General features: G+C 40.4%; 1 protein-coding gene across 3 annotated transcripts in view; it reads left to right on the forward strand.

The window, feature by feature from the left end:
• Positions 1 to 10199, forward strand: part of gramd2aa (GRAM domain containing 2Aa) — a 53055-nt gene extending 42856 nt beyond the window's left edge. For 2 of the 3 annotated variants that reach the window (XM_033986407.2, XM_055220984.1), the window contains exons 10-12: positions 4150 to 4243; positions 6955 to 7059; positions 8162 to 10199. In XM_033986407.2, the coding sequence (XP_033842298.1) occupies positions 4150 to 4243; positions 6955 to 7059; positions 8162 to 8165 (203 nt within the window). In that variant the 3' untranslated portion in view covers positions 8166 to 10199. Of the gene's footprint in view, positions 1 to 4149; positions 4244 to 6954; positions 7064 to 8161 lie in introns of those variants that run through there. The other variant, XM_055220983.1, reaches the window with a different exon arrangement.
• The last annotated feature ends 5081 nt before the right edge of the window (positions 10200 to 15280 follow it).

The following is a 15280-nucleotide window of genomic DNA, read 5'->3' on the forward strand; positions in this document are numbered from 1 at the left end:
TAAATGCATAATTTTCACAGACTTTGAGCAAGTACTTATCAATTAAACTATTTATATTCCAAGAGTAAATTTGATCTAAAAAATTTGATTTGTTCATTGGTCTGCAGTTTCACCCAACTGTACGGAGGTGATAAAAGTGCTACTACTATAATGTGTTTGTACAGAGGTGATAAAAGTACTACTACTGTAATGTGCCTGAGCTAAAGTCCAAGGCCTTCCCTAAGGACATGCACTTTAGATCAGCCGCCCGTGAACAGCATGACCCCTTCTTCTGGAAATATTCACTCAAACAACAGGCATCACAATGGGTTTATTATTGTCTAGTTGAATTACAATTCCTTCTTTAGATTGCAGAGGTTGGTCAATATTCAGATACAGCATAAACATGAGCTCAGTTTTAATCTTAAATAATTGGTAAATATCCATGGCTGTCTATGTTTACATGCACACATCGAAATTCAGATTATCTGATTTCTGAAGTTATCAGATTATTGAAATATCATGTAAAGAGTTACTCATGTACACCAGGACAAAATGGCCCTGTCCAATAAATATTTTTTTTAAATGCATGTAAACTGGGGAATCTCATAGATACCAATAACACATCTGCATGTACTCAGATAACCACTCACTGTAACAGCACAGTCCAATTTACATTAGACGCAGGCTAGGACAGGCATTCAACTGCACAGGGTAAAAAACAGCTAGGGAAATATTAGATACTATGTGTCTGGACATTTACTGACTCATTTTAGATTACCAGCGATGACAAACTACAGCCCTTCTACCGCGGACTAGCATCATGTTTCCCAACCAGAGGTACGGGGGCACCTAGGGGTACACGAACATTAGCTGAATATTAGCCGCTGCGGAGAGTAGATAACTTGTGAATAACGCAATACGTGGCATGTTTGAAAATCAAATGCTCGACATAAATGAGTTGTTGCTTATTTCTACAAAAGTGTGGTTATGACAGCCATTTTTATTAGTAGTTATAGCTGCAAAGTTTTTCAGTTAATGCTAAATTACTAGATGCTCATGAATGACTCATAGCCGACCTTCTCAGTTCAGTTCAGTTGACCTGCTGTAGACTGGGACAAGAGTGGTTTGACAGACTTTGGGACGATTTTTGGTTGCTTAGTGCAGTCTGAGTACTCTGTACAATGTAAATGTAGTAACTTAAATCTGATGTGAGTAATCTGATTTCAGGTTGATTGTTCACAGCTGTGCAGGTTTTGACAAGGAAAATTATGCAAAGCTTAGATCCACATAACTGCACAGTGGCGTACCATGTTTTTGTTTTGAAATTATAGACTGTATATATAAATGGACATAGCTAACGCACTAGCTACCGTGTGCCAAATAGGAAGTGATTATGTGTGTGCTTGTGGCTCCTTCGTCTCACTTTACACTGAAAAACTGTCACCCCTCTCTCTGCTGCAGTGAGCCTCCTCATTTTGGTCTTAAAATATTCATATTAACCTACTCTACCACGTCCTGGTATTTTTATTTCACTACTTTGTCTGTGAATCAGGATATGAATTAGTTAATTAATTAATAACAAACAAATCATCTGCCTTCTTTTACCCGAGGTCACTCCCGCTAACGTTAGCAACAGGTTTGATTGACAGCGTTGCTAAGTTCCCATTCCCTGCTAAACCAGCGGTGTGGGCAGGAAGGGGCGTTACCTTCAACAGCCTCACTCCGGATTGGCTCTTTGGTTGCTATGATACGCACAGTCCAAATGTGGAACTCGGCTCCAAATTCGCCCAGTAACTGTTAGCCTTGATGAGCTTTGTTTGACTGGAGCTGAACGCTATGGATGACATTACACTCCACTTCTTTATACAGTCTGTGTTTGAAATAGGCTTTTTTTTTTCTTCTTTTTCAATGCCTTTGTGACACTTTAGTTTTGCTCCTACCAAGTTTCAACAATGTACCAGTGTCCATAACCCCAAACAAAAGAACATGGAATACATAAAACATCTGTATCTCTGAACACACTCTCTCAGAAGTGTTATACCGGTAAGATGTTACTGGAGACAGATATTTTTTCATTGTTCTCTACAGTGGTGATCATTGTGTGAGAGGAAGCAGAGGCAGTGTGATTACTTTTAGTGGCTAAAGTTGCTCTTATGCAACATCTCATTAAGCTGCAATGGAAATGAATCATGCAGAGCTATAAACATCTTAGGCTTGTGTAGATTAAAGGCAGATTATCATAACAGTGTGGCCTTGGTGCGCGCTGAGGACACTTCCACTGTACTGATAAAGTGACACTTGTTTCTGTGTGAACAGGTTATTGGTCACATTTGCGTAATTAATCTGGGTTAGGGGTTATTTTTAACATTAAATATCTTTCATTTATCCATTATTCTAGTTGTTGTCGGCAGGACTTTAGCCACTAGATTAATAATACAACTCAATCTCGGACAAAAGAATCAACTTCAGCCTTTCATTTTTTTCAACAGTAAATCAACAGCAAAGAAATACAGATGCATGAGATGAGGCATAATGTGAACTCGACATAAACTGCGTTACTGTACCACACACCACAGGATAATGTCGAACTCTAGATTAAAAGACCAGAGATATAGGTCAAGGTCAAAAGTATTTATATAACATGTTTACAGCATCCAGTGTAGCCCTGATTGCATAAAAGAACCATAAAAGCATACACTGCACAGTGTAATTGGGTTATAAACATAAAAACAACACACACACGCACATATGCTGGGTTTCCATGCTTCTTCGGGACGTCACATTCGCTTACAATCATTTCCTGGAGACTGATCCGAGCCTTAAACACAGTCACTGTTTGTCTAACCTCCTAAATTTAATCTATTTGAATCTATATCTAAAGTTCAACTCATGTTATTGATCTAATAATAAAGGATTTAGGTTAAGGGGACATTATTTTTGTCTCCGTAATAGAGGCAGGAACACATGATATGAGCGTGTATAATCCCCACAATGTGATAAACACCCACCTACACACATGCACACAAACAGAAAAACTACCAAAACACAAAATAAAATGTTAGATTGATAAAGCTCATTTATTTAACACTACATTTGTGGAAACGTATGTATGACTTGGAAAAATTTTAAAGAGAGTGATTGCCTGAACATGACTTGAGTGAATGCATGAAGTGTATCACCACATCTGCAGTAAACATTAAAGCTTCTATATCAGATTTTTTTCACATATATTGAGCAAAATTTCCTAATCTTTTTTAGGTATTCAGACTAGACTGAAAACCTACCTCTTCTCCCTGGCATTTAATACAAGCTAGACAGGATATCTTGGTATTTTTATTGTTTCTTTTTGTTTTGTTTTATTGTTCTTTGCCTATGTGTTGTATTTGTTATATTTGTTTTTTGTTGACTTCTGTGTGAAGCACTTTGGGCGGCTTAAATTGTACACTGCCTGGCCAAAAAACAAGCCGCCGCCAAAAAAAAGGTCACACACTCTAATATTTCGCATTGTTTCGGTAAGCTTCTGCAATGCCAAAAGATTTATTTCCATCCAGTTTTGCGTTAATTCTTCACCAAGATGTTGCATTGACGATGGTAGAGTCTGACCGCTGCACAAAGCCTTCTCCAGCACATCCCAAAGATTCTCAATGGGGTTAAGGTCTGGACTCTGTGGTGGACAATCCATGTGTGAAAATGATGTCTCACGCTCCCTGAACCACTCTTTTACAATTTGAGCCCGATGAATCCTGGCATTGTCATCTTGGAATATGCCCGTGCCATCAGGGAAGAAAAAATCCACTGATGGAATAACCTGGTCATTCAGTATATTCAGGTGTCAGCTGACCTCATTCTTTGAGCACAGACTGTTGCTGAACCTAGACCTGACCAACTGCAGGAGACTAGGACCTATTTGCTTAGTTAAATCCAGGTGGCGACTTTTATTTTTTGTCCAGGCAGTGTATTTAAATGTGGTATATAAATGCGGTACGCTAGTTGTTGTTGTATTTAGCATCTCTACAGCAAAACGCCACTATTATCTCATGTACTCTGTTGTAGCAGTCCCCTAATATCTCTGCGCGTTAGCCTCAGTGAGCACGTGCACTGGCAGCCTACAGGTGTTTCCAGGTTACCCATGAGCCCTGAGCAGGATGTTGTGATGTTGTGTTGCAGAGCGCTCGGTGCCGACAGACAGGGGCCTCTCGTCTGAGCCCGAGGCCGAGCTGGGCCAGATGGAGTACCAGCTGCTCAAGTTCTTCACCCTGCTGTGAGTAGAGCCAACACGCACGCCACGCAGGCTCAAAGGCACAAAGGCACAGCACACAGGCAGCACACAGGAGGCATTATACAGCTGACTCACTCACTGAAATGCCACAGGAAGGAGGGAGGAGAAGGACAGGGAGCTATTTTAAGAGTGGGTATTTTTAGGCTTTTTCCGCTTAATTAAGAGGATTTATCAGACGTGGCATCAGAGGCTTTGTCCCTGCAGGTCGTGGCCTAGCTCCATAGGGCACTCGTTTCCCCGGACATGCCTCATAACAACATGAATCACAATGTTCACTTTGAGTCTTGGTTAAGGAGGCGTACATCTGTAAAACCAAGTCACAAACAGGATCATAGAGCTCAGGGCACTTACTCGTTGGAATGGAAAATGTAACAATACAGAGTGTCTTATCGTGATGTGACCCTGTGGTGATGGTGAGGTCTTTCTGTGTGGAGTTTGCATGTTCTCCCTGTGTCTGGGTGGGTTTCCTCTGAACACTCTGGTTTTCCCCATCAACCCAAAACATGCACCACAGCTAAAATCCTCCAGTTAGGGTCGTTGTAATCCTGACTAAGACTAGCAACAAGATCACAGAGATTGGTCCCTGAGCGCTGTATAGTAGCACCCGCAGTTCTTCATGAAGTGGTCCAGCAGATGGGTCAAATGCAGAGGACAAATTCGTCTACCGGGACAATAAAGTGTAATCTTAACTCTCTCCTCCTTTTAGTTAGTTTTGGTCCTGCTCTGACTCTGTTTGACTCCTTTTTTGAGCAATGTACCAACCTACACAGCTCACTGGTTGAATGTTAAGATTAAGGGATACTTGAGTGATCCTCATAAGACCATGTGTCCTTTGCATTTGACCCATCTTTCCACAACCTGTCACGAGGTTCACAGAGACGCATCTTCAGATCTTGAGCTAGGCTGGGTCTGGACTAGCTTGTCGTAAATGGAATATAAACCCACGCAAACACAGGGAGAACATGCAAATATCACAGAGATTACCTACTATTACCTATTACCGGCCTAGAATATAAAGTACATATGACAGGTTTATATTGTGGTTGCTAGGTAACAGGAAGTACCTCTACATATGTCATAATTTATAAACACTAAAACTAAAAAACTAGAAAAAACAAGGGAAGTTTTTTTTTTTTTTTGTAAAATCTTAAATATACTTCATTTTTACCAATACCATGTTTTAGTGTTTTAGTAAAAATTGTAGTCTAACTTACTAAATTTACTAAAAATAGTATTGAAACTCCTCATTTAGGGAGGCATTGATACTAAAAAAGTCACATTCACGGGACAGAAATGAGTCTTGAGTGGCGTTAGAATGAGCTGTGTCAGAACAAATATAAGACCACACACACTAGTAGACACAGAAACATTCCCCCAACTATTGATGGCCCATCCTTCTGCAATATAAATAAACCGTAACCAGAGTGTCTTGTAGCAGCAGGGGGTGGTGACTGTGGGGGGCGCTCACACTGACCTTCACCCTCTGAGCCAGTGCTCCATCCATCTCACTTTATGTTCCACTCATGTCGGTCTGCTGCTGACCTCTGACCGCTGCTCACATGTCTTACACATTACTGTCTGTATCAGCCACTGCACCGTTTGGCAACGTTGGACATTATTGACCGGTGTCCTGGTCCAAAACCATTCTGCAGAGAGTAGAGTTCTTGAATCTGCAAACCTGATTTTAAAGAGCCGATATTATGTTATTTTCTGATCTGTTATAATGTTGTTTCCTCATCACAAACAGACCTGGAGTTGTGTTTTGTTTCTTTCACACGTTTAACAAACAAATCCTCCATATTTAGGCTGAGTTCTTCTCTCAAACAGAAAACACTGCTCCACCTTGTGATGTCATGTGGTAAGGAAGTGCTCCACTGTGTTTTTAAACTCCATACACGTTTGCCAGAATCATTTGTGTGATTTCAGCCTTGGACTTGTCAATCTCTACTAAACAGCCCTAACCCTAAGCTAAAAGATAGAAAACTACCTCTTCATGACATCACAAGGTGGATCAGAGCATTTTGAGCTTTGGAGATGTATTTAGACTGATAATAAATGTGTGTGTGAATGTGTGAAGATATGTTTTTGATGAGGTAACAACATTCTAATATGTTTTAAAGCTCTCGACAGTCAGACCTTTGATATTAATGTGAACAAAGTTGATTTTTTTTAGTTGTATTTAGTAATTACTCAGTAGCTCTGAATACAACATAAAAGTAAATGTACTAAAAATGTGTATTCAATTAAAAATAGCTATGTGGTTAATAATGTATGTTTTGTTGTGTGAAAGTTTTGTGGATTTGTAAAATGTTTTTATGTGTACATTTTGAGCAGTTCACCTGTATTTCATATTGATAATTTAATGGAGCTATTATTTTTGGGCTTGGCTACACTATTATCATGCATACAACACAAATGAACGCATACAACTACTTAAAGTCACACACAAATTAAAACATTCGGACACAACTGATTATGTTACAGACAAATCAAAATATTACACTTGACTACATAAAGTCAAGCACAAAGTATTTTGCACAGGTGTGAATGGAACGGAACGGATATTTAGTCAGTTTTAGTTTTCAGAGAATTATGGGAAGGAGACTTACCTAAAGAATAGTCTGCTGTCTCCCTCTTGTGTTCAGCGCTGGTATTGCATGTTATATTGATTTCTTTGTGCTGTTGTGTTTTAGGATCATTCTGCTCATCCTGTCATCCTGTTATCTGGCCTTCAGAGTGTGCAGTCTGGAGCAGCAGCTATCCTTCCTCAGCAACCCCAACCTGCCCCTCAGAGACAGGTAAGGGCTTCTTCACTAACACCAACCTGCCCCTCAGAGACAGCTCTTCCTCATTTTACACTTAGATGTCTGGGGCAATTTCACAACATTTGCTTTTGGTAGAACATACTGTTAAATGTACGGATGTATTATATATTTTCTCCTATGTCAGATGTTTTGGTCTAATAGTGATAGTTAAGCTGATATTTGGCACAAACATTTTTTATGTGCTGCCCCGTTGTGTCTGTGTGTCTCAGATTTGACGTTTTCTAGCAGAGAGATTAAAAATGGACTTTAAGTTAAAACTCAAATTGCTTTACTATAACTTAACATAAATGAATCACCTTGCCTATGCTAAATGTGTTAATAATCAAAACCATTAAGTGTAATATTTACTTTACCCACTCCACTCACTTACTGTAATTTGACTGGTTGCAACAGGACATCTACCCACCGTAAACGAGAGATGCTAACTTCAGGATTAGCAGGTTTGATCCATACAAACACCCATGGAGAATAGATATTTATGTTCTATTTCATTTTCGCTTAGATCCAATACTTGGTCCCTGTCCCTGGTTCAGTAAAAAATTTTGTTTCTGAAACTTTATAAACCATAAAGTTATTAAAACATTTTGCAGAATCATGTGTTTTAAATATATTTTTGGACTTAAAACAACCGTTTGGATATTATTTAGATATTAGCATGTAGCTGGTGAGCCTGTGAACTCTTAATATAATTTTTTTTTTTTTTAAATCCATGGGAAAAATGAATGAGATTAACCCGAGTGGACTTTGAAGTGGACAGAACTGTTGCACTTCACAGGTTGTGCTCACGTTTTTGATGTAGTATTTGATGATGTCATGATATCAGATGGACGGCAGGGGGCTATATAACTCTATGATTCAAAGTTTTTCAAATAAATATCCAAACTTGTGATTAACCATAAACCAGGTCCACAAATTTGCAATACGACCATGAATTCCACCATCTAATTCTGACCTGATCCTGCTCAGTTTAGGGTACAACGTTGTGACCTCGAGCAGCTCACTGTATTTCCAGATGTAGTTTTTGAATAGTAGTTTGATGTTTTTATTCCTGTCTTTCTGTTTCCCTCTGCTGTAGGTAACCATGGCTGTCTCTCTCCACCCTGAGCTGCCCAGACTCAGCCCTGAGCAGCCTGAGCCACACAAGACCAGGGACCTCCTCCTCCACCTCCTCCAGGCTTCTCCAGGCATCACTGATCACTTGACTATGCAAACAGACTGAGTGGATGCTAGATTATGAATGTGAAACATAGCTAACCTTTGCATTACTTGATGTAGTCAGGAGTTACTGTGTATGTGTTCCATATGTTTTCTTGTACATTAACTTAAAGGTCCTATATTACACAAAATTGATTCTTGTGAACTTTAAGCCATGTTGTACTGTTGTTGCCTATTCAAATATTCAGTCTATTTGATGCACCTTGTGATGTCATGAAGCTGTAGTTTTCAAGTCAACAGCTCCTTTTACCTTTAGTTCAGTAGAGATTGGCAATTCCAAGGTTAAAATTATCCAAATGATTCTAGTGAAGGTGTATGGAGTTTCCTGTATTATCATATGAAATCACCAGGTGGAACAGAGTGTTTTCCGAGAAGAATGCAGCCTAACTATGCAGGTTTTGTCTGTTAAACATGTGTGAATGAACCAAAACACAACTACAGGTATGTTTTTGAATAGGTAACAACATTAATACATCAGATTAATCAGAAAATAGCGTAATATGAGCCCTTTAAGGTGATTTTTTTGAAGAATCCAGGATCATGTGAAGATTTACTTGAAAAGACAGATCTCAGAAAGAAGGCTGAAAATGAAGCAATGCACTTTTCCAAAAATGTGATATTATTCAAATGTATGTAAATGTTTTAGATATATTTTGGTACTTTATTTTGAAGGAAGACACTTGATGACTTGTGAGTGTTGGAGTTACTATTGCGTATGGTGTCCTTATACATTTGGTATAACGTCATTGAAATGATCGTATGATGCATATGGTATTAGTCCTACTAACTCGGTGTTTAGTTTTATGCATTTTGTGTATTAAAGTCACCAAAGACTTTCAACTAGGCCTGTCACAATAGCAAATGTTGAAAGTTATACTGTATTTATGTATTTTGACAGAAAATGTAATGACCTTACTATGGTTTTAGTTCTGTAGGATGTTCAGTGATAATCCCACTACATGATCCCAATATTGATACTTTGCGGTGACATCACACTGGGGAATACTTCATGTATGCCCTTGGAAAAATGTTCAGCAGTTAACATGGAGACACAATACACACAATAGCAAATACAGCCTGGTACATTTTTTTCGAAATAGAATACAAAATGGATTTAAACAATACTTTTCATGGTCTTGTTTAGGTGTTTGATTTTTAATGCAAAAGGTGAGCGCGACTAACTGAAAAACTGTTTGCTAATGGTAGCTAGCTTGTAACTGTAATGTTATTTGAGGGGGGCTTGTTCTTTCAGGTCAGATTGTGTCTTACTGAGCTTCAGACAGAGCAGTTCCCCTCGTTAGCTTCACCCCCAGGAAAGTTGTCGACGTCATCTGCAAAGTATCTGTAATTGTTGGTTTTCAGATTCTCGAATGTGACAATGTCGTACTCCCAGACGAGGGGCTAAAGCCAGATTTCCTTATTGATTACATTGTACTTTGACGTGAAATATCCAAAAGGTAAATTCAGTTCTGATCATTTCTATCAGTGACCGTACAACAAGAGTCCATCATTTAACAATATTACTTTTAGCCGCTCCCATCTGTATTTAATATTGACCTATAGAATATTGTGATGTCATCTGAAACCCGACAATACACTGATGTAAACAAAATTCCTTGTAATATAACGAGTTTTAGCTGTCGGAATGAGCCATGTTTAATTGTTCCTAACGTTTGTCTGTATTGTAATGATTGTGACAGGCCTACTCTGATACATGATGTCCGTGTACAGGTTACTTTAAGTACAGATATGAGATGTAACTACTTTATCGTACTATAACTATACATGGCTTTGTAAATAAGACTAAACCCTGCCATAATTATCGGGTTTTGGTTGGGCTAAAGGAGGCGGCCATCTTGTCCTGATGTTATAATAATAATAATAAATGCATCAGATTTATATAGCGCTTTTTTTGGACGCTCAAGGACGCTCTATAGAGAAGGACCAACACTCAGATGTACACACACCACTACACGCTACACATTTCATTATATTGAAGATTTTACTAAAAAATATTTGCCGAGATTTTTCTAGTCTATGATTTTGGAGTTTATAAGTTTATAATTTTACTTCCTGGTTGGAGGCAGACAGAAGGTATAACATAGGCCTACGTGAAGAGATGAGTAGAGTAGCCTAAAATTGTACTCAAGTAAAAGTAACGTTATACTATACAAGTAAATGCATAAAATAGTGGTTCAAAAATTACTCAAGAGTAAAAAAGTCTGTGGGAAAACTACTACTCTGAGTAACTTAAAGATTAACGTAACATCTGATTTATAATTTGAAGAGATTGTAAAGGACAAAACATTAATTAATGCACAAAATATAGTGTTTTCAACATAAAGCTTTTGTCACTTTGGAACTTATTATTCAAGCAGGAGTAAAATATGCTGCTAGAAAAATACCCTGAAAAGTACAATTTCTTTAAAAAAGTGACTCAAGTAAATGTAACTGAACACAGCCCACCTCTGCATGTATAGAAACAAGGGCCAAAACATCTAAATTACGCAATAGTTATGATTAATACACCTTTATTTTTGTTGAATCATGAAAAATGTCTTCCTTGTGCATAAATTGTCCATGCATTAGTAGTAGGTAATTATTTCCTAGTTGCAGAATAAGGTTCAGAATGATTTGTGCACAGTCTGATTCATGCTGGTTGTAATTCCACTATGTACCACTAGAGGGAGCGCTTGGACAACACAGTAGGCTTGTTTGTGCAAAGGCAAGTGGCAAGGCATACTGTTAGTTAAAAAGTTACAAGATGAGAAAGTTGTGCAGTTAGGCTTAATATTTTAATACACACTCAAATCTTTGGGATGTGAAGCAGGGTGTTGAAGAAAAGCTCATTATAAACTGCACAATACACACAGTTATGTTTATGTTGAGAGGGGGATTCGAACCACCAACCTTCAGATCAGTGGACAAACGCTCTACTAACAGAGTTTCGGAATAACCAATATTTCATTTGTTTGTAAGAGCACTCATAATTTATAACAAGTAACAATCACTTTATTTGGCAAAAACACACTGCTTCTTAAAGGTACAGTGTTTAACTTTCTGGAGGTGCCATATCAGGTTGATCATTATTACACAGGAAATAACAAGTTCAAACCATGGAGATAGATGAGCTTTATGTCATACTGTGGAATATTAAAGCCAAAGGAACAATATTTCCATGGAAACAAGTGGGACGAGACCAGACCCTCCTCCAGGCCAGATAAGAGTCAGGTTTGTGGAGATGCAAGCCTGTACACAGTAAAGCAACGTGATTTTTCTATGTTTTTCAGTGCAATAAAAACATCCATAATTTGGCAAAAAAGTTACATACTATGCCTTTAAATTTGTCCGATGAATAGAGCATAAAGATGTGAACTTGTAATTCATATCTGAAGGCAAAGTCTAAGAAACGTCTGTCTTCAAATCATGTAGGCCTACAATTTGTAAACCTAAGAAGAGGAGATGTTGCTGCCTTTGTAATGCACCATAGTATGGCATTAAAATTACAGTTGGCATATATATTTTTGCATTTATTAACTTACAGGTGTTTTTAAAGATCTTATATTGCACAAAATTGACTCTTGTGAGCTTAAAGCCATGTTATAATGTTGTTACCTCATCAAAAACATACCCGGAGTTGCGTTATTAGTCTGTCTACATCCCCAAAGCTTAAAATGCTCTGATCCACCTTGTGATGTCATGTAGTAGTAGTTTTAAAGTTAACAGCTACCTTTTACCTTTAGTTCAGTAAAAAATTGGCAATTCTAGGGCTAAAATTATCCAAATTAATCTAGTGAAAGTGTATGGAATTTAAAAACACAGTGAAGCACTTCCTGTATTACCGCATGACATCACAAGGTGGAACAGAGTGTTTTCTCAGCCTAAATACGCAGGAGGTGTGTATTAAATGTATGAATGAAACAAAACACAACTCCAGGTCTGTTTGTGATGAGGAAACCGCATTATGACATAAATCAGAAAATAACATAATACAGGCTTTTTAACAAATACGTTGGAAAAAAAAAAAAGCCTTCTCACTGTAAGCAGGGCCACCTCTGCACAGATCTGACCTATAACTTGGCCAGGTGCCACCTCAGCGCATGTGATCGCTGACCACAGGCACGCCCCCGCCTTTAGTGTTCACAAACCCGTCGGATAACTGCCTATTTTTACACTGTATCCTTCCACGGGATCATTGACTGTTCACGCCCAGTCTGCAGTCATTCATAAAGGCTTGGTCTGATTGTGCAAAGCAAACCTGTCGCACTCTGTAATAGTTTAGGTTAAGATTACACAAACGTTACATACACAGACACGTTATACTGTACATCTGTGTTTAGGAAACCCACACATCTGCTGCTCATTCACCGCCTTTATAACGGAAGAATGAAAGTACTGCTACTGCCTGATGACTCCCATTGGTTTTACTCAAATGGATCGATCACGTCTTATTAAAGGATCAGTATGTAACTTTCTGGAGATGCCACATGCACCTAGAAAGTTAAATCCACACTCCGGAACATTCTTCTAAGTGATAAGGACAGACATCTCATAGTAAAGATGCAGGTTTTTCACAGCAATCAACATATCCAAAACATGCTTTTTCAAGTCTACAGTTTGGTTAAAAGCTCCATAGTGTGGCTTTAAAACAAATACAACAGCTTTCACTATTAATGAACATAAACAAGACCATTTAAATCCGCACTGTGTAACTTTTCTCATAGATTGCTTGCCGTGTACTTGTCTCCACTGAGATCTAATTGTTTTGCCTATATGGTCTACAGTATGGCATTAAACTTATCTATCGCCATGGAGACAAGCAGATGACGCTACCAGGTCAAGTTACATGTCTGATCTCTGGAGCGGGGACCCTGCTCACAGTCAGGAGCTTGTGTTTTCAAGGAATTTTTTGGCGATAATTTGAATAGATGTAAAATATGTGTTTAATCCCGTGCAGTGAAACATCCCGGAGTGGTAACATCTCCATGGAGACAAGCAGTTACTTAACACACAAAGTAGAAAAAATAAACTTCTTCCCTCAAAGTCTTGTGTCTGCTCCAAACCACATGTTTTTTTCCTGACAGAGGACTGGCTCTAGACCTCTCCATTAAAAAGACAAAAGTAAGTGATTGACGATACGAAATGACTTCATCTTGATGTGGATTCAAATTCAACAGATCCACAGTCCTGCCTCACACGACTCAGATTAGAACTAAATCTCTGTCTTCTCTCTCCTCCCTCTTTCTCATTTGTTTCTCTTTTTCCTTTCTCTCTCTTCTATCTCTATAGCTCTCTCTTTCCTCTCACTTTCTCTCCCCTCTGTCTCTTCTATCTCCGTCTCTCTCTCTCCATCATTTTTATCTGTTCTCTCTCAATGTCTTATCTCTCTTCCCTCTCTCTCATTCCTGTCTTTTCTTTCTCTTTCCTTTCTCATTCCGCTCTCCCTGCCTCTCTACTCTCTCTTCTATCTTCCCTTTCTCTTTTTCCACTCTTTCTTTCCTTTCTCCTCCCACTCTCTTTCCTCGCTCTTTATCTGTCTCATTGCACTCTCTCCACCCTTTCTTTCCCATCTTTCTCTCTCTCTTCCCTCTCTCCCCTCTCTCTTCTCTCTCTCCTCCCTGTTTCTCCTCTCCTCTCTCCTCTCTCCCCTCCTCTCTCTCCTCTCTCTCTTCTTTCTCTCCTCCCTGTCTCTCTCCTCCTCCCTCTCACCTCTCTCTCCTCCCTGTCTCTCCCCTACTCTCTCTCTTCTCTCCCTCCTCCCTGTCTCTCCCCTCCTCTCTCTCTCTTCTCTCTCTCCTCCCTGTCTCTCCCCTCCTCTCTCTTCTCTCCCTCCTCCCTGTCTCTCCCCTCCTCTCTCTCTCTTCTCTCTCCTCCCTGTCTCTCCCCTCCTCTTTCTCCCCTCCTCTCTCTCCTCTCTCTTCTCTCTCTCCTCCCTGCCCCCCCTCTCTCCTCTCTCTTTCTCTCTCCTCCCTGTTTCTCCCCTCCTTTCTCTCTCCTCTCTCTCCTCCCTGTCTCTCCCCTCCTCTCTCTCCTCTTTCTCTTCTCTCTCCTCCCTGTCTCTCCCCTCCTCTCTCTCCTCTTTCTTTCTTCTCTCTCCTCCCTGTCTCTCCCCTGCTCTCCCCTCCTCTCTCTTCTCTCTCCTCCCTGTCTCTCCCCTCCTCTCTCTCCTCTCTCTTTCTTCTCTCTCCTCCCTGTCTCTCCCCTGCTCTCCCCTCCTCTCTCTCTTCTCTCCCCTCCCTGTCTCTCCCCTCCCTGTCTCTCCCCTCCCTGTCTCTCCCCTCCCTGTCTCTCCCCTCCTCTCTCTCCCCTCTCTCTTCTCTCTCCTCCCTGTCTCTCCCCTCCTCTTTCTCCCCTCCTCTCTCTCCTCTCTCTTCTCTCTCTCCTCCCTGCCCCCCTCTCTCCTCTCTCTTTCTCTCTCCTCCCTGTTTCTCCCCTCCTTTCTCTCTCCTCTCTCTCCTCCCTGTCTCTCCCCTCCTCTCTCTCCTCTTTCTCTTCTCTCCCCTCCCTGTCTCTCCCCTCCTCTCTACTCCCTGTCTCTCCCCTGCTCACCCCTCCTCCTCTCTCTCCTCTCTCTTTCTTCTCTCTACTCCCTGTCTCTCCCCTACTCACCCCTCCTCTCTCTCTTCTCTCCCCTCCCTGTCTCTCCCCTCCCTGTCTCTCCCCTCCTCTCTCTCCCCTCTCTCTTCTCTCTCCTCCCTGTCTCTCTCCTCCTCTCTCTCTCTTCTCTCTCCTCCCTGTCTCTCCCCTCCTCTCTCTCCCCTCTCTCTCTCCTCTCTCCTCCCTGTCTCTCTCTTCTCTCTCCTCCCTGTCTCTCCCCTCCTCTGTCTCCTCTCTCTCTCTTCTCTCTCCTCCCTGTCTCTCCCCTCTTCTCTCTCCTCTCTCTTTCTTCTCTCTCCTCCCTGTCTCTCCCCTCCTCTCTCTCCTCTCTCTCTTCTCTCTCCTCCCTGTCTCTCCCCTCCTCTCTCTCCTCTCTCCTCCC

The sequence above is a fragment of the Periophthalmus magnuspinnatus genome, chromosome 3, assembly GCF_009829125.3.
Source record: "Periophthalmus magnuspinnatus isolate fPerMag1 chromosome 3, fPerMag1.2.pri, whole genome shotgun sequence".
Classification (NCBI taxonomy): Eukaryota; Metazoa; Chordata; class Actinopteri; order Gobiiformes; family Gobiidae; genus Periophthalmus; species Periophthalmus magnuspinnatus.